Source organism: Drosophila nasuta, chromosome 2R (genome assembly GCF_023558535.2).
Source record: "Drosophila nasuta strain 15112-1781.00 chromosome 2R, ASM2355853v1, whole genome shotgun sequence".
NCBI lineage: Eukaryota > Metazoa > Arthropoda > Insecta > Diptera > Drosophilidae > Drosophila > Drosophila nasuta.
This window is the reverse complement of record NC_083456.1, coordinates 7,650,095-7,669,366: the sequence shown is the minus strand read 5'-3', so window position 1 is coordinate 7,669,366 and position 19,272 is coordinate 7,650,095. Positions and strand designations below refer to the sequence as shown.

The following is a 19,272-nucleotide window of genomic DNA, read 5'->3' as shown; positions in this document are numbered from 1 at the left end:
GATTCTGCATGACCTTTCACCTTGTCTAAAAATAGCTGTCACAGCCCGAAAAAGACATGGTAACTCCTTGACTATATGGCACTATCTATACACACGGTCATGTCTGAGCCACCAAACATTTTATGGCCAATACAATTTCCGCCTCGAGTCACTTCCTGCTCGCTTTTGGCTTATGACAGACGTGGGTGCCATTTGTGTTGCCCGAACGAACGAACAACAACAACGTTTCCTTTTTGGCAACACTCCCAGCACTTTATGCTTGTCTGGGGAGTGGCTAAAGATGTTGACTCATAAACAAGGTGACAAGATGTTCACATCACATCATCAAAAAAACAAAATGTTTCCCAATTAAATCGTTAAAGTCAACACTTGATGGCGACACAAACATAAAGTTAAACATATTGTAATTGAATGAATAATTATGATTGTTATTTAAAGTGCAATGCGCGTTTCTAATCAAGAATCTTTTCATTGCCATTGGCATGCGAATAAGAAGGCAAAGGCAAAAGCATTTCTTAATTAAATACCTCGTTGCATCAAAGTCAAATCAATTGAAAGGCGCTATTCCAGCAGCTGTGCATCCTTCATTAAGCTGCTTGCCGCACACGCAGGTGCATGCCACGTCTCTTGATTATTCCCAGTCATGACAGAGGCCTTAGTTCAATGGCTGACTAACGGACTGAGTGACTGACTGACTAGCGATGCTTGGCTCTGGGTCTGTTAATTGAAAATTGCAAGCCAACAGCAGCTGCTTTAGCATCTGCTGCCAACTGTTTGCTTTGTAATTGAGTAATGAAATATGCGCCAACACAACACAACATAACACAGAAACACTCTCACTCTACTACGCTCTCCTATTCCAGCCACTTGCATACCAATTAAGATAATATAGAAACTCGCAAAGGTCAAGGAGGCTGCTGCTGTTGTGCTCTCGTCATATGATCTCTGACTTTGTCCTGGCAACAAACAAGCATGAAAGCGCTGTCCAAGGGTATCAAAATCGGGCTAAAATTAATTACTAAACTCTACACCCAGCAATCATTGTTTAATTGCAAATCCTTGGTCTTTGAATATGAGCTCGAATTTGATATAATTTTAAGTGATTGTTTGCAATTGATTATTAAATTGTTCAACTTGAACATATTGTGGTATAAATGGGAAATAATTCAAAATAAATAAATAGAATAAAAGTTGTTTTGTTTGCCATTGATATGCGTTATAAAGTAAAGTTGTGTGTTGTTGATTCAACTGATTGGATGCGCTCGTTGTGTCTAATTCTATTTATTTTCACTTGCCACTCGACAGTCTAATCCAATCATCATTATCACATCACAGCGATGTCAGTGGCATATGCTTTGTAGAGTGCTTAAGTCAATATGACTCAAAATGCCAACGAAACCAAAAACAACAATAGCTGTAAGAAAATCCCCTTGAAAATTGTGTGTATAAAGTTGTATGTCAGCTGCATACATTGCGTATACTTAATTAGCCTTACAAAGAACACCATCATTATATTGCAAATACCGCGTCCTTCGTTAGCTCGAAAGCATGTGAGAGTGGGTCGAGGGAGGGGTGTGGGAGTGAGTTAATTAAATAAAATTTTCTAGTGTTTGTTGCGGCAGTGTGTGCGTGTGTGTGTGTGTGTGTGTGTGTGCGGCATCATTTGGCATAAATTGTACAAGTCCTTGGGATTTTTGTACTATTTTTTGCACTATGTACTTGTCGGATCCTTGAGTCAACATAGAATTTAATTTGCTTTACTTTGTTGTTGACGGTCGGTCGGGACGTTCGTTGCTTTGTTGCAGCCTGCGCTGCGCTCCGCCCCGCCCCGCCCTTCGTATTTTGTTTCAATGCTTTATCACAGGAGGACGAGTAAGGACTCGGGGCATCAGACATCAGACATGGCGCATGCATTGGGGTCAAGGTCAACACGATTTACATTTCAATTTGCAGCTCTCGACACTCCACACTCGACTGCAATTTTATTCCATCTTTCCCCATTTGCACCTTTCGCTCGCTCTTTCTCTCTCTCTCTATCTCTCTTCTGCCGTTCGTTTTGGTTCTGTTATTCCTGTCAATTGATTGGGAAAACAGTAAATCCGATACAATGTGGCAATGTCCTTGCAGGCAAATTGATTCAATAAATTTCGATAAAAACAAAATTAAAACACTTTAAGGTCGCATTTATATTGCTGTAGAGAATCGCATTAATTTTGATTTATGTTTTGTTCCCAGCAAGATTTATGCGTTGTTCGGTTTTATTTTTTGTGAGCCCAACGTCAGACCCTTGTTGATGGTATCCTTAGCGTTGCGTGTGAACTTTGAACTTTCACTAGTGTGCAGAAACAATCAAGTTCCGTTCACTCGCTTTCATGTTGAGCTGCCGTTTAACATCATTTCGCTTTTTGTAATCATATCTCTAGACTTAATTAAAAGGCATTCATTCAACAGCACGCCCCTTTTTGGAGTGAGAGAAAGGGTTAAGTCCGGTCCGCTTTCGTTCGCTTTGGTCCGGTCATTAGGCCAGCCTTTGCTGGCCCCAATTGCCGCCTTCTCTAACGTAAAATGTCTAATTAATTTCTTAACATTTCCATCGCATACGATACAAATCTTCATTAATTCAAAAATGTGTTCTTTCTTTGCAGGTAAATACGATGGCAAAACTCGATACGTTCTGCAAAATGTTGAAGGTCAAAAATGTTAGAAATGTTAAAAACTCTGATAATCGTATGTAAATTTAAAATCGGTGCACATGATTAGCTGCATTTAAATTGTTTCATTTAATTTTCATTTATTTCGGTTAATATATTTAGTTTTTTTTTTTATTGAATTTTAAATTTTCTTCTTGTCTTAAGTTCACATTTATTTGATTATTATTTTTGTATTTTAAATATTTTCTTTTAGCATTCCAAAATCAACTTCCATGGTAGATTCATTTGTCAGCGAAGCCACGTAAGTTTTTCATTTACATTTTTATTTTCTTTACTTTATTTAAATAAATTTAATTTATTTCACATTTTGCACATACTTTTGCATATTTTATAATTTAATTGCAACCAGCTTAATTGCAAATAAATGTAAATAGTTATTTTAACTGAAGCAGCACTCAAACGAAGTTGGAACTTTCAACTTGTTGGCTTCGACTCGTAAAATCAGCAATGCAATCAAATGTACATTAAACTGAACTATCAAGCGAAAGGTGGAAAAACTCTTGAGCTCATAAACCCAGCCACGCCCACGCCTCCGGGCAGGGCACTTAAGCCGCTAAATGGCAAAAAGCAGAGCAAAGCAGCAGGGGAAAAAAAAGAATTCTCGGTGCTATAATTGTAGGAAAAGTCAAATAAAAACCTACAGCTTAGGGACCCGCGTCCCGATGGCTTTTTTGAAACTTTAATTGCGCCAAAGTGCTTGTGAATGTAACTGCCACGCCCACATCACACACACTAACACACAACCCATTTACACTCGCACACATGTCAGATGTAGCATGAAGAGTTGCGTAACGTAATCGCTTGCCTTGTGGCAACGCGACGCGACGCAACGCGGCGGCATATGCAACAAGATTTTTGTAATGACACTTCGGACGCTGGGTCGCCCTTTGGGCGTTGTGTAATTTACGGCAGGACAGGACTCTGCCAAGGACTGCTGTAATTATATGCCAAGCAAGGACTCGCAGCGGGTCAGACAGACGCAAAGGCAGGCGAAAATGGCAATACAAGTGATTTCTGGGCAGGACACCCTCAACGCCCCCACGTGTTGAGCATTATATTGCCATTGGCATTTGGCATTGGCATTGCCATCTTTTCTTCCTTTTTGTTTCGTATTTTGTTTTTGGTTTTTCGAGGACCAGCAAGGAAGTGTTGGGCTTTCGCAAATTCATCGGCTATTCATTTCAAGATAATTCATCTCAATCAGCTTAAATATTATGCTAAATATTTCATTTGCCACTTTTTTTTTCGTTTTTTTGTTGGGTTCGCCCTTTGTCCTGACTTCCTTAATTAATGCGCATAAAATCCCCGACATTTTGCACCTTTTTGGTTTTTTTGTTGGTCTCTTCTTTTATTACGAGCACGCAAACACATCCTTTCCGGCTCGTGGTGTTTGGTCCTTGTGACGACCTGTGTTTGATTGAGTGCGGCTGCCATGGCAACAGTGCTGATTGTTTATCATGCAAAGATTTGTCATCGTCACATACACTGCTTTAAAGGCTCACATTAACTTGTCGTAATATTCGCAGTTCATAGATAACTATCATAGACTGGGATACGAGAGAATACTTATGTTTATTTGAGGTATTTTATGTATACCAACTGAACAAATTAACGAATGATTAAGTGTAACAGTAAAGGATTTATGAATTTGTAGTCCTTACTTTGACAATTGAATATTTGTTTCTCTTAAAAATGAAACATATGAAGAAAGTATTTACAAATTGTAAATCTCAACTTTGAATCTCAACTGAATATTTGAGTATATTCAAAGTACACGGCAGTAATGCATTTACACATCGTTAATCTTGACGTTAACTTAAACTGATACATATTAAATATTTGTTTCTGTTAAAAATGAAACATACGATAAAGGTATTTACAACTTGTGAATCTCTTCGTTGAATTAATCTACTGAATATTTCAGTATATTACAAATGAAGTGTACTTCACTTATATATATAAAAATATAATAAATATTCAGTATCTTGAACTAACACTTCTATATTCATTACAAAGCAAACAAGCGATTTAGAAATTAAACTAAATACTCTGCTCTTTATTCCGTCTCAACTAAATAGCTCATTGAATTGAATCACATCACATCTTATTCATGACTGATTCTTCTTTGCAATAGTATTCAATCTGAACTGCCTAAAAGCCCAATAATATTGGGTGTTATTTATGCGAAGGCAGACAATCAACTTGCTTGCTCCATCAGTCTGACATATTACACAAGATATTAGAGCAACACACGCACAACAAATCACAATGGGTATCAACTGTTGTTAATGCGATTTATGTTTGAGATCTGCCTAGTCCGTGGCACATCATTACAGAGCAGAGTAAACCGCAGAGAGTTGTAGAGAGGAAGGCGGGTATGGGATCAAAATAAAATTAAGTATACGACAGAGGAAACAAGCGAAAGAGAGAGGCCTATGATGTCTGTTTATGTATAGGGAATTTATGCACTCGTTTGTTGTGTGTGCTGCTCCGGTAAATGTCAGAAGTTTTAAGCCACAATAACAGCGCACACAGGCGCACATTAGTTACAAAACGAGGACCTTTTAGGCACAAAGGACTCGGCTGTCGCCTGTCATTGGCACGCAACATTTGCAGTTGGCTTTTGATATTTTTAGACATTTGTGCAAATTTCAGTTGTCCGTGTGTGTGAGTGAGAGTGTTGTTCATGCCAAAACATCCTTTTCATAATTATATTTTGCGCTCCCCCAGACTCATTGTCGTTGTCCTGGCAAAGGATATTGTTACGTACACCCGGCCTGGCTCGACTCAGCTCAGCTAATGTGCCATCTCAACCACAGTCGTCGCCTACGTCTGACGTAAAGCAATCACATTAAGTGGATTGTGAGGCAAAAACGGCGGCACCTAAAAAGTGGCTGCACAAAAAGTGAGAAATGTGTGTGTGTGTGTGGGAGTCGCTGTGTTGTGCCCACTTCAATTATTGCCAGGTGGCTGCTGTGTGTAGTGTGTGAGTGTGGGTGTCGTTAACAGTTATGCTGTGGATTTAGATACATAAAAAGCTTAGCATTTGCTGAATGATTACGACCACCTTGGGCCACAACTAACTGACTTGTGTGCGACTCGGTGACACGACTAAGATCTTTTAAACTAGGCTAACAGCCTTATGCACCTGTCGCTGCTTAATGGTTATAAAGATGACGGGATTAGTGGGTCGCCATTAAGTTGTTTAGTCGTGTCAGCAAATGTGTGGATAAATAGCAGATTCGAATTTTATACAGACAAACTTGCGTCACTTGAGGCAGTCTTCGTTATTCGAATTTTACTCGACTTTTCTACAGAAGCAAACTTCTTTATTCATCTTTAAGTGTTAGCAAAAATCTGCTGCAATTCGAAGGCATAATTCGCAGTGACCCTTGATATACGGATCATGCGAGCATAATTGGCTGGCAGCTTTACCAAGAAACTCTCCTTCAAGCACTCGTAAATTTGCGAGAGGGGAGAAGGCAGCTTCCATGCGATAAATAATGGCAGCGAGCTTGACTTTGCTTGAATCCCAGCCATATACGAGCATATTTTATTGCATACTTTTAGGCAAAGGCACATAAAAGTGAAAATAATTGAAAATAAGTAAGTCGGAACGCACGACCATAAAAAAGTGGCATCAAGTGCCTGCGAAAATATTAAAAACGAGACAGCAGGAGAAAACAATAACAAGACTTAAATAAAACATAATGAATGAAAATAGAAATCATCAAACCCTGAACGAAAAGTCAAAGTCAAATGTCCTGCTACGTGTATGACCAGCAAAAAAGAGCAGAGAAAAGGGCATAATTCTTGTTTATTTCGTTTACGACTATGCAGGCGTTAAATGTCCCATTCATATATTATTAATAGCTTCACAGGGTCATAATAGATATACATACATTTGTCGACTGGCACGTCGTCCCTTTTGGCAAACGCGCCTGTGGCTTTCGCCCTGTTTACTTTGGGCCCACATAATGCCAGAGGAGGAGAAAGATCTTTCTCTTTCTCCTTGGATCCTTCGTTGCTGTCTGTCTTTTCAGCAGCTGTTTACCTGCTTGCTGGTAATTTGTCAAATGTGGATTTTTCCATTCTTTTTTCATTTCCTCGACTGGCTGTTGCGCCTTTGTGTGAGCGCGTACAACCTGCGAGGGCTGCTCAAAACTAAGCCCATCTATCACATGTCTTATAGATGGGTTATTTATAGAGTGATATTCAACATATTAAGCAGTATTTAGTTAACATCGAAAGTGGTTTAAAGCTGTCTTTAAAGGCTATGCAAAATCACAAGTCTCGCTCAAAATATCTTCTAGAATTCTAAACCCATCCATCACATTTCCTATAGAAGAGGTATTTATGTAAAAACGATATGCATCATATTAAGCAACACTTGAAAGTGGCTTTATGCTGTCTTTAAAGGCTATGCAAAATCACAAGTCTCGTTCAAAATATATTCGGGAATTCGTTTCGCAAATTATTCCAGGGTTCTGCATAGCTAATGGAGTCCATGTCAATGGCATTGCTTACTTTTGTTGCCTGACTCGTGAGTCCTTGCAAAAGGCGTCCCCTGCTGAGATCTGCGATGTGCTGTTCTGTGCCAGCGTCACCTGCTTGCCAGTGGGATGCGTGTTATTTTTCTGCTTTATTTACGCATTTAGCGTTATTTTTCTGCGTAAACGTAATAAATTTCCTTTAACGTTATCTCAAATATGTTGACTTCGGATGGTCGGGGGTGCGTCTGTTTGTTTGTTTGTTTTCCGTTGCCTTTGCTGCTGGCGTGTGTGTGTGTGTGGATACATTTTAGAGGCTTAGTGTGTGGCAGCAGCAGCGGGTGTTCGTTGGGTTTGCTGCTCTTTAGCTTTGGGGGCGCTTTACCTTAAAATTACGTGTCTTGCCAGCCAGACAGCCAGACAGTGAACCAACCAAGCAGCTAAATCTCAGTTCAGCAATGCAATCCAATTAAAGCAGCAGCTCACGCATGCCACTCGACGCAGACTCAATTAAAAACTACGCTTGCAACTCCCACTTTCATTTGCGTTCTCTTTATCCCACTTGCAACGTGAAGCCATAAAATTGCGATAAGCAATCAGGCAGATCGCCTGCATAAAAAAATACCCATCTAAAATGCAATGCAATTTGCGCATCGCTGCATACGCGGCACAGTGGGGACAAACAACGTCGAAGGGGGAGCAAGAGAAAGAAAATTACGTTATCCTGCAGAGTCCTCTCCAACCATATGGTTTCAATGTAGTGCGCTTGACTTTGTCATGACTTTTACCATCGCATAAAAATAAAGATTCTTATTTGTTTTAAATGGTAAATCAATCAGGCAACCTCATTCCTCTCTCTCTTTCTCTCTCTCTCTCTCTCTTCGCCTGTCTTTAACAATTATATCTGCTATTCAATGCGATGCTATATAGTATGTGTTCCCCATTATCTTTATCGTTAGCATCTCTTTTCAATGGGTATTCAGTTATTCGTGTCATTGGAAATGAGTCCATTGGCAGACGGAGACACATTGATGCACTACTGCAACTCAACATTTCTTTTGTCGAGCAAGAAGGCCATAATTAATTTTTCATTGTTTACCCACAGATTGAGGACGCTTTAATTATGCAACAGAACTTTGCAGGGATTGCATAAATAACAAGGCCAATACAATTAGAACAATGCGCACTTTCATCTCCAAACTCAAAGAATGCCATACTATATACTATATATTTTATATCTGCATAGAATTCCATGATTTAATAATTTCGAAAAAAAAAAGATGGAAAGTTATAGTCGAGAGACTATGAGATACCCGCTACCTATTGTGAATAAAAGCAAAACAGTGGGGTATTCATTCTTACCATATTCGGAAGTGGGCGTGGCCAACATTTTAAACAAACTTGATCTGTGTGCAAACATAAGTGGTTTAAAAGAAATGTTATCCCTATTTCTTAAAATTTCTGAGATCTAGATATATAAATATCAATATATGTATATACTTTATAGGGTCGGAGATGCCTCCTTCTGCCTGTTACATACATTTTCTGGAGGCACAAAGTTATAATACCCTTCTACCCTATGGGCAGCTGGTAAAAAAGAAGACAGTGACACTTGTCCCAAACTTCCATGGTCGGAAAAAAGTCGCTGTCAGTTGCAACTTTTTCGCTCAAATTATCTGCTCAAACTGTTACCAACTTTTATCAATATTTTATACCAGACATTGGTAAAGTATATCATATTTCAAAGTATGTAGTATAATTTATGTGATGTTTAATTGTGGTTTCTTGCAATTGTATGCTTTAATTTTGCAGCCACTCCGTAAATATTGGCTTTCGACCTTCTTCGCTTGCCCAGGCTTAAAGTAAACTCATTTGGCATTATTGTCTAAAACCCATATTTGGTTTGACTTCAGTGTTATGTGTGGGTCTCAATTTTTACTCTTGTTTTCCGCAGAACGCCGGGCTAAACTTTTATAATTAAAACTTTTCACTGCAATGCGAGAGAAAAGCAAAAACCAAAAAAAAAAAAAAATGTCTGTCGATATGAATTGTTCAACAGAATACGCGTAATATTTCCCCTGGCTTTAAAATATCTTTAGAACATTGAAATGAAAAGCCGAAACTCATGTTTGCCCTCGGGAAATTTTATCAGGTTGCCGCCGCAGCAAACAATGTGAAAAGTGAAAGCAAATAACAATCGGGCAAGGGTACAATTTGACATTTTAGTAGTAGCAAATAGAAAACAAACATAATTTATGACCAATTGGTAAGATATCACTGATATTTTGCAAAAGGAATACAAAATGCGCAAAACATCATTATCGCAAAGCCTGCATAAAAATGTTAATGCCAATTTGTTGGCTGTCAGCCACTTTTATCTGCCTTTCCCCGGACACAGCTTTAAGTGCAGCATAGAGCTCGGGGATGTGCTTTAAGTATGCCACTTATCAGGCTCTGTCCAGAGCGAATGCGAGTGCTGGATAGACGCCGTCTAAGTCCTAGGCGACCCATAAATAAACACTGTTGCCGCCTTGACAGCCGAGCAAAATTGCGTAAAGACAACGTTTGCCAGCCGAAAAACGCATAAATCACATCAAAAATGGGAGGAAGACACAGCATTGGATGAGATGGAAAATGCTAATCATAGTTATAGGCTGAAAAAGCAAACTAATTAAGAGTAGAGCGTGCAACATGGCGTATGCGCATTTAATAATTAAATTCACCGAAGGCCATTAGAGTGTAGTACAACAAACAAAGAGTGAGAGTGGGAATGGAAATAGGTAATTGAATAAATAATGCAATGCAATGAAATCAGGTTGCATCAATTTATGGCCACTTTTTGTCCAATCGAGTTTAGTCCTTGCCGCATTCACTTTACGTCTGGCTTGCGTTATGTGCAAGTCCTCGCCTCATCATAATGCAGCGCCTTCTTTAACCTTGCCCTGTCAATTCGCCAATAGAGCATAATAAAATGGAACGTCAGCTAGGCTGCAATCCAGCAAAATAGCAAAGTAGAGAGGAAAAAAATAAATATCCTTGCTTGTCAATTTTATTTCAATTCCTTCTCCCTTCGAGCGGTCTAACGTGTGCCGTCGTGCATCATCATTTCACATGCACAAAGCCAGGGGCGTGTGGGCGTGGTCTTGGTCTTGTGGGCACGACAACGTTGTCGTAGTAGATTCTTTTTTCTTTGTCCTCACTGCCGCAGGCCAAACACTCAATATTTCAATATGCTTGGCCGGGCTTGCACTGCATGTGCACAGCACAGAGAATGCAATCACATCGATTGTGCTCGCATTGTTCTTCTCCATCCGATTGTTGTTACCGCCTCACTGGCGCTGGCTTTGATGATGTGTCCAGGCATCAGTCATCGGATTTACAGTCAACTCAACTTAAGGCCAGTTAATCCCAAAATGTACCGTCAATTTGCTCAACTTGTTGTGCATACAACAATATTATAGAAACTCCATTGAGGTGTCAATAAAATCAACTGGTGTTATGCTTTTTAAATGCATTGCACTACATGATTAACGCTATGAAATACAAACCTACCTTTATCGGTTTTAATCGTCAGTATTCCATCAAGTGTAGGAAATGTAAAGCACTTATAAAATGAAATTGTCTGTTTTTCGTTCTTTTTTTTTTGTTTTAAGCGCTTTTTAGCCAAGTGCAATTTAAAAAAATAATAACAGGAAATTCCAATAACTCCAAAAATGTAACAATAACGAAAGGAAACAACAAAATTTGAGAAGCTGCAATCTTATTAATTCAAAAACACTATTCTTATGGACCCGAAACTTTCTCGCTGTGTAGAGTAATAGAGTTAATACAAAATTAATGAATGGCAAATTATACTTACAATGTAATACTCGAAGGGGGCACGACACATAGGGCAAGTCTTGACGTCGCTAATCGCGTAATAGTCTTTGAGGCAATTCTTGCAGAATGTGTGCTTGCATCGAATGCTCACAATGCGCCGCTTGGGGCACAAACAGATTGGACAAACATCAGAATCCGCGTTCATTTTTATGATTACGAATACAAATTTTCGAAAGCTCAAAATATTTTTTATATTTTTTTTTTGTTAGAAAGTATTTGGCGTACTTTGAAAGATGGAAGTCAATCATTCAGATTGTTCTGTCATGGCTTTCTATGTTGTATATTTGAATTTTTGTGTGTTAGGTGTTGAGCTCCGCATTTCAACGATGATTTTTTTCATTCGGTTTCACGTATCACGCATATTACGCATACGCCACGTATTACATGAGCTTGTCAGTGACATTTTATTTATGACAGTGCGAGCGCGTAACAAAGGAAACGACTGCAAAAATGGGTGGATCAATAAATCGCCGACCTATCAACCAATGAAAATGGCGCACTCACGCACTAGACCTCATAAGTATAGGGTGTTATTACATTCGTGTATGACCTATAGTATGTGACCCGAATAACCAAATCGATTACGTTGCAGTATTCGAGCAAAGATTAATGTTGCCTCATAATTGAAATTCAAATTAAACGTTCAGTACTTACTATATTATTAGAATAACTATAATGAAACTTTGTTATAGATTTTCAAAAATGTATAATAGTGGAATACTATATAACTAACATTGATTTATATTAATATTAACTCATGAGATTAAGGTTGAATTATTTGACTTTATATCTCGATTAGCGCCCACTCACAATATTCTCACCGTAAAGAGAAACAAGCAAAAAATGTGTCACCATATAAATTATTTAAGGGATTTTTCTAATGATGACACATCGATTACATTAGAGATGTAAAATAGTATGCCATATTCAATCTTAATGTTTTCAGTCATAAATCTATTATATCACTTGAATTTTTCTTAAAGATAAATATCCTAGAATAGTTTTGTATATTTTGTTTGCTAAAGACTTGAAATTTAAAGGCTGAATGTTACACTACACATACAACAAATACGTACAATCTGAGCAGCTGAGCAATTGCTTGCCCTTTCATTGACTCTCTAATACGCACTTGTGTCTTGTGCGAGAGAGACTTTAAGTGAAATGGCATTCGAGTGTTTTGCGCATTCTTGAGATTTACTTCGATGCTTCAATGTTGTGGCACCCTGTCAATAAGTAAGTGCCATGTGCTTATGTGTAGTGGGCGTTTGTCAAGTTGATGCGTCAGTTTATTGTGTTTGACATAATACATAATACTCGCACATAATACATAATACATTCTCTACATACTAGAGTAGTTGGAGATATTATCGCCAGCCTACTTCTTCAGCATTGTCAAATTACGGCCAAAGATTGATTGTCAGTCGTGTCAGTTTGGCAGTCTGATTATTGCGCAATGTGCGCATGGATTTTTGCCACTTTATCAACTAACTTTTATTTCTTTCGTCTTTTCTGTCTTCTCTGTTCCACAGTGGATGGCTAGGAAGCGCCAAGGGTTGGTTGGGAAATGCTTCAATGCCATCGATGCCAGCAATGGCAATGCCATCGATGCCCTCGATGCCAGCGATGCCGTCGATACCATCGATTCCTGGACTACGGAAGAGCGGAGCCGCCGAGGGAGCTGAGGGTGCCGAGGGCGCTGCAGATGCCAGTGCTGCGGGTGCTGTGAGTGGTGGCGATGATGACGACAAGTCGAGGTATATTAGGTATGGGCCCCAGCTTAAGAATGACGGAATTATATACATTTCAAACGGCTACAGTGAAACTAAAAATCATAAGAGATCGCGTTTGGTATTTTTTTTTATTTTTTCTATTTCTTATTTTGTTGGGTTCCTTCTCCTGTTAAATGAAAAGTTTTCGTTCAACTTTTTATGACAGTTGTGGAAGCCTTTTGTTTCAACTTATACTACTTACTTTGAGGCAGCATTTGTTTGTAATATTTTTCGTTCTGTTACACCCCAAAAAATACGAGCAACTTTTTCATTTTTAAAGCAAGAACAAAAACTTGGAACAATACAATTAAAGTTTATATACACCTCTTGCTAACACTTGACCTACTATTAGCCTACTTGAAACACGTTATTTTATACAACTTATAATACTCAATATATAAATATATACTTTAAACACAAGTTACCTTAAATATATCCTATAACTACTGCCATTTAGTTAGTTTCAACTATTCACAAATTTCTCTTGAAAAGAAAACCACTCAGTTACAAGATATTTATATTTTCCATTTCTGATTTTCTTATTTAATCTTAACTCAAGTTTCTTACACACTTGTCGTGCAAATTCAAATTTCACTCTTTAATAACTTTTCCTTAAAAAAAACTGTACAAATACAAATAATTACAAGATCACATTTAAATCTTTATACGTTTTTGTATGTATAAGCAAAAAAAGAAACCTTTAACCTAAAAAAAAAACAAATGACAAAAGCATAAACATAACATGAATCAAAAACAGAATTTTGTCCGTTTACAAAAAGTTGAAGAATTGACACTTTTAAGATTTAAGGTAAGTTTTCTTCTAAGTTTTGTAAAAGGACACAATTTTGAAAGGATTCTAGAACGCATTTCATAAAACTCATAATCAAGTTAAATCATTGCAAAACACCATCACTTCAGTTAAACTCATGCTCTGCCAACACATGAGACTCGCTGCCCAACTTTCCATTTCCCATTTTTCCCATACAACATTTGATAAATATACATTTACAAATCTTTCCTCATCATTAGTTGATTCAATTCATATTTATGATTTCGTAAGATAACGCGTTAAAATGCATTTAGTTTACAGTTCAGAAAGAAATTGTTGCCCAACTTAACTTTAACAAATGTTCAAGTATCAGATTCCATCATTATTGAGCGGCCCATCAAACAACCTGAAGGATTTAATCAAAACCACACAAATCTGGAACTATTTTGTGTCTACGCAGTAGATAAAACAGAAACAAAAACCAAAAAACCTTAAAAAAAAAACTGATTGTTGTTACTAGTTGTTATCATATCATTTAACGGATTATTTCACAAGGATATTCTTTCCCCTTTTCCCACCTGATTTCTCTGTATTTTTGTGTGTAGCTCTTTCTGTGCCAATTTTCTTATGCTTTACTTAATATTTTATTTTTCAAGTATGTAGCGACTGTATTCTGGTCAATTCTTTGACAGCTCCTGTCTCCTCCTTCTCTAAGAACATTGGAAATGTGCGATCTTCTCAAGTTTATTTTCAACTTAACTCAAAATGAATTTCCTTATAAATGATACGAATATGGTGCATGTAATAGTGTGTTCTTTTTATCGTCTTTCATTTCCGTCTCATTCAGCTTACCGTTTAACGGCATCCATCATTAATTATTCATTAAATTTACGAACATTTCCATTTGCATCACAATCATGAATAATTTTCATATTAATTGTCCTTCAACTGAATATAATTACAAAAGCTATAAAAACGTGTAAATATACAAAAGCATTAATTCAACTACATATAATAATAATTAATAATCTCAACACCCTTTCAGAATCATAGACCAAAGGCAAAAGTTTATAAACAAATTATAAATTCAAATAATTTTAAAGCTACAAAAATAATTATTAATAGAAGAAAAGTATAGCTGTCACTTTTAATAGTTTCAACAGGTTTCTATTAAAATATTTTTCAAATTGAAGTAACATTTGTTCTCACTCAATAAACATATGAGTAATTCCTTGATTCCATGACATTGTCGCTTACATCACTATTTACACAAAAATTATTAACTGAAACTATTTGAAAACAACAAGTAAGAAAGCTACAATCGAATGTTCTCGACTATTGGATACCTGTTATTCATTTTCAATAAAACCATAAAATATCGAAAATATACCGCTAAAATACTAAAATATGTCGTAGGTTATATTTGGTATATAGATATACCATAAAGAACAAAATATACCTGATTGTCACCTAATCATACATATATAAACATATATACTAAAAAGTAAAAAAAGTCGAGCACACTCGACTGTGAGATATCCGCTAACCATTTTGAATGAAAGCAAAATATTGCGGTATTATTCTCAAAATATGCCAAATGGCATATTTGGTATATTGACATTCACTACATTCAAGATATACTATACAGTGCAAAATATACCAGATTGTCAGCCAAAGCAAAAACAAAATTAAAATCATTCTTAGTTTTAATAAAAGTGCTATAAGATACATTTTCACTTCGAATAGTGGGGCATGCGACATTTTCGCCAGAGATATACCCAGATCGTCCCAATATTTATTAGATAGAATTAGATTTACTTGCCATCTTGGTCTATGATAATATTGAATGCTATATGAAGGGTTTTTTTTTATTAATTTGCAACGCATGCACTTGAAATCAATATGAATATGTGAATTGCCTCGAATTTGAATTGGAGTTTGGTTTTGGTGTTGCATGCTGCATGTTGACTATTGCTCTCAATTGCAATATCCACACCAGATATCCAATACTATATATATATGATATTTATGTATAAATGTTTACTCTGAAAAAACTTCGCTACCCTAAAAATGACACAAGCTTATTTTGCTCTCTTCTTCTCTCTCTCTCCCCATCTCTTTCTTGCTCTGGTTATCCTCTCTCATTTGCACGCTGACGCAATTTGTAATTACAGCGCTACTGAGGGCGCCGATTCGCATCCAGCATCAGGCGGCGGCACGCCCACTGGAGATGAGGGTCAAATTGGACAGGGTAAGGGCGATGAAGTGAAAAGTACGTGTCACAGTTTGATTGGTAACAAAAAAAAAAAAAAATTACAACATTATAAATGTCGATTCAATGTCAACTGAACTAAATTGCAAATTGTCAAAGCAAAAAGTAAAAAACAATCTGAGATATGTATATAATATAACAATAGAAAGCGGTGACAGGTTACTACATACATGAAATGCATTTACAACCCGTAGCAATTATACTTCCCCCAACCAAATAGTTGTATCAACTTGATATATTTGCATTATCTTCTATTTTACTTAGTCACTTAGTCTATTTATTCTCACCTCCAACAACGTTTACTTTGTAGTCTTTGCAATTTTGGTTGACTGCGTTAGTTAGATGCAACCACTTTTACTTAACATCAAATATGTAATGCAACAATTTATAATAATTCGAAATCTTACTTGCCTCGACAGTTACCACAAAAGTAACTCAACAGGCCAAACATTTTGGCTCGTTCTTGTCATCGGCCATCAGCAAGGCTGGCAGCAAGATCAAGGAAACAGTCAAGGATAATGTGAGTAAAAAATTTTGAAAAGTACTTTCATAAGTTCATTTGATTAATTAATCATCCATTTGCAGACCATTCTCGACTCATTCAACAAGGAGCAGGAGGCATTCATTAAGGGTCAAGGCGGCGCTGGCAATGGAGCTGCTCCATGGATTGGCCATGCCAATGAGTCAAAGATCAAGGAGGAAATTTTGGGCTTGTCACAGGATCGTCGCAACTTTGTGCGTGCCCCGCCAGCCGGCGTGGACTTTGAGTTTAGCTATGACACCGCATATCCCACTGCCATAGCCATTATGGCCGAGGATAAGGCACTCGAAACGATGCGTTTCGAATTGGTGCCCAAGATGTGAGTAGCCTGTGCATTTGCAATGCATTTATATGGAAATTATATCTAAATTTTACACCCGCTCAGCATCACTGAGGAGAACTTCTGGAGGAATTATTTCTATCGCGTTTCACTAATCATTCAGGCCGCCGAGCTTGGCACTTTGGGCGCTGATGGTGTGGGCCAGGCTTCCAGCGGTGAAGATGGTAAGTTCGTTGTCATTGATTCCCCTGCAGCAGCAGCATCAGCTTTCACAGCTTTCACACCGAAGACCCAAGAAAACATTCCATAATTGAGACGCGTTGCCGTTGAAACGCGCGAAAGCGGCCAAGTTTATGATTTCCTTGCGCTTGCCACTTCAGTATCTTTCTCTCTGTAAACTGTCTAGCTCTCTATCTCTCTATCTCTATCTCTGTCTCTACCTTGCAATCTCTATCTCTATCTCTCACATACAAACACTCGCTACTCGCGCGCTCTTTAACTTAAAACAGTCTATCAATCTCTATTAACCTCTCTATCTTAAGTCTAAGTTTTCATTTATGATTTCGATACCAATTTTCTTTTCACACACACGCGCCTGTTCTCCTTATGATTTACGATTCTCAACTAGTTCTACTTGGGGACACGCCTCCCTTTTAGTTCTTTTCATTTTTAGTTATCTAACTTTCGGCTAGCGTCTGTATTACACCGCCTTAAAGTAAATGCTCTGAACCTTAAGTTTCGGTTTTGTATTTTCCTCAGTTTCAATTCAGTTTCAGTTATGGTTATGAGTTGTGATTGTCCTTCAGCTGCACCGGCTTTTGTCGCCTGGGCCACCGATCAGATTCCTAATTTTCTTTAGTTTTTATTATCGTTTCGGTTCTCATTTTCTCATAATCGTTTCGCTCGTCTCTTCACCTCGTCGCGTATTTAAGATCCTCTCGAAGTCAATAATCAAAAATCGCCTTTCAAACGCCCCTTTCACATCGTATCCCTTTTTTATTTTGATTATCTAAAATTACCTTTTTGATTTCTTAATTTTTCTTTTCATGTATCTTGTAATAATTTGAAACACCAAATTTAAACAAAAAAAAATTGTACAATAAATATAAATATGTTGCACATGACTCAAACTTAAAAAAAAAACATCGAATTAAATCAGCCAAAATTCAGGCAGATAATGCAAAGATTGACAAAAAGTCTGGCACAGTTGTCCAAGCTGAGACAAACAATGAAACTAAACAAGCGGCCCAAGGAGGCGCTGTCTTTGACCAGCCAAAGCCTGTCATTGAGATTAAGGCGGCCGAAGAGCTTAAAGAGAGTGACAAGAAAAGTCTCTCAACGAAAATCTCCGAGTCCGAGTTCGTTTCAGATGAATTCCAAACATCAAACGAAACCGATTTGGCTGAAATAAAAGATGGTATGCGCAAATTGGGCATTGACAGTATGACCCAACAGGCGCTTGCCAGCAACAACGATGGTAAGAGGTTTTAGTTTGCAAATTAGATTATTATTTTCCTAAGTTAATTGTAACATACAATTTGATTTCGTTTTTTGTTTGTTTTTACTAAGCTCCTTAAACTACTATGTTGTATGCCTCAATAATTGGATTACACAAATCACCAACAAGAATTATAATCCCTTAATAATTCTCAATTGAGGTACACGGCATACTCGTTATATACATAATCTCGTTCGTTTTGCTTACTATTATCTTTTAATATTTCCACATTTTGTACATACATTTTAGGTTCCATGCATTCGCTTTGAAATTCGTCTTACTTATTCATTAAGCTGCAATTTCTATTGAGTCTGCATCCAACCTGTCAACATCGTATAAAACACACACATACCCATACACACACCTACACTTACATATACATAAGCATATGCAAAAAGTAGAACATCGATTGATTCTCATGTCGGATCATGTGGCTTAATTGCAATAAATAGAAAGACGAAGAGCTCTTAAATTTGAATAAACTAGACTAACGAAATGTTGTAGGTCAATAGGTCGTCAGATGCACTGAATCAATATAGTACGTAAACATATTCCGGAATGGCACAATCAATTTACGAGTAGCATAGGTAACTCAAAAGATATGAAGCTTCGTCCAACACATGGGCAGCATTACAAGTCATTTAGATAACATGCTTCATGGTGTCACATATCATATATGATATATAGTATTCGTCTTCGTATTTGTCATTTCAATATCAGGTTTTTCTTTCCTTTTGCCATTTTGCCTGTTTCCATTGCCACATTTCAAACTGTTTGGCTGCGTACAAGTTTAAGTTTCGTTTCTAACCATTCATAATGCCCACTTAATATTTATTTTTATATTGCTCAAATCTAAACTTTCAAGTAAATATATTTCAATGACAAAATACCCATAAAATATACCAAACAACAAAATACAAATGCAAACTCACTCTTATCGAAAAATGTGTGTACAAAACAAAGTGTAAAAACCAAACAATTCTCTTTTTCTCCTCTGCTCTGTTTCTTTCTTTTGTGTAAATTACATTTTTGTCAAATCGTTTTCTTTATTGTCAAAATACTA

The 19,272-nt window shown here is 37.3% G+C and overlaps 2 protein-coding genes across 17 annotated transcripts in view; one reads left to right on the top strand and one right to left on the bottom strand.

The window, feature by feature from the left end:
* LOC132784230 (synapse-associated protein of 47 kDa) overlaps nucleotides 1-19,272 on the top strand; it is a 36,086-nt gene that overhangs the window by 11,277 nt on the left and 5,537 nt on the right. For 4 of the 16 annotated variants that reach the window (XM_060789692.1, XM_060789697.1, XM_060789693.1 and 1 more), the window contains exons 3-9: nucleotides 2,905-2,952; nucleotides 12,610-12,843; nucleotides 15,793-15,890; nucleotides 16,310-16,410; nucleotides 16,476-16,750; nucleotides 16,817-16,935; nucleotides 17,871-18,188. In XM_060789692.1, coding sequence (XP_060645675.1) covers nucleotides 2,905-2,952; nucleotides 12,610-12,843; nucleotides 15,793-15,890; nucleotides 16,310-16,410; nucleotides 16,476-16,750; nucleotides 16,817-16,935; nucleotides 17,871-18,188 — 1,193 coding nt within the window. The remainder of the gene's footprint in view (nucleotides 1-2,904; nucleotides 2,953-12,609; nucleotides 12,844-15,792; nucleotides 15,891-16,309; nucleotides 16,411-16,475; nucleotides 16,751-16,816; nucleotides 16,936-17,870; nucleotides 18,189-19,272) is intronic. The other 12 variants (XR_009632240.1, XM_060789703.1, XM_060789705.1 and 9 more) reach the window with 8 other exon arrangements.
* LOC132785027 (E3 ubiquitin ligase TRIM40) lies at nucleotides 10,827-11,336 on the bottom strand. The gene is made up of 2 exons (XM_060790984.1): nucleotides 11,061-11,336; nucleotides 10,827-11,006 (listed from the first exon to the last, which is right to left on the bottom strand). Exons 1-2 carry the CDS (start codon nucleotides 11,223-11,225, stop codon nucleotides 10,965-10,967), a joined length of 207 nt encoding a protein of 68 aa, XP_060646967.1. The 5' UTR covers nucleotides 11,226-11,336; the 3' UTR covers nucleotides 10,827-10,964.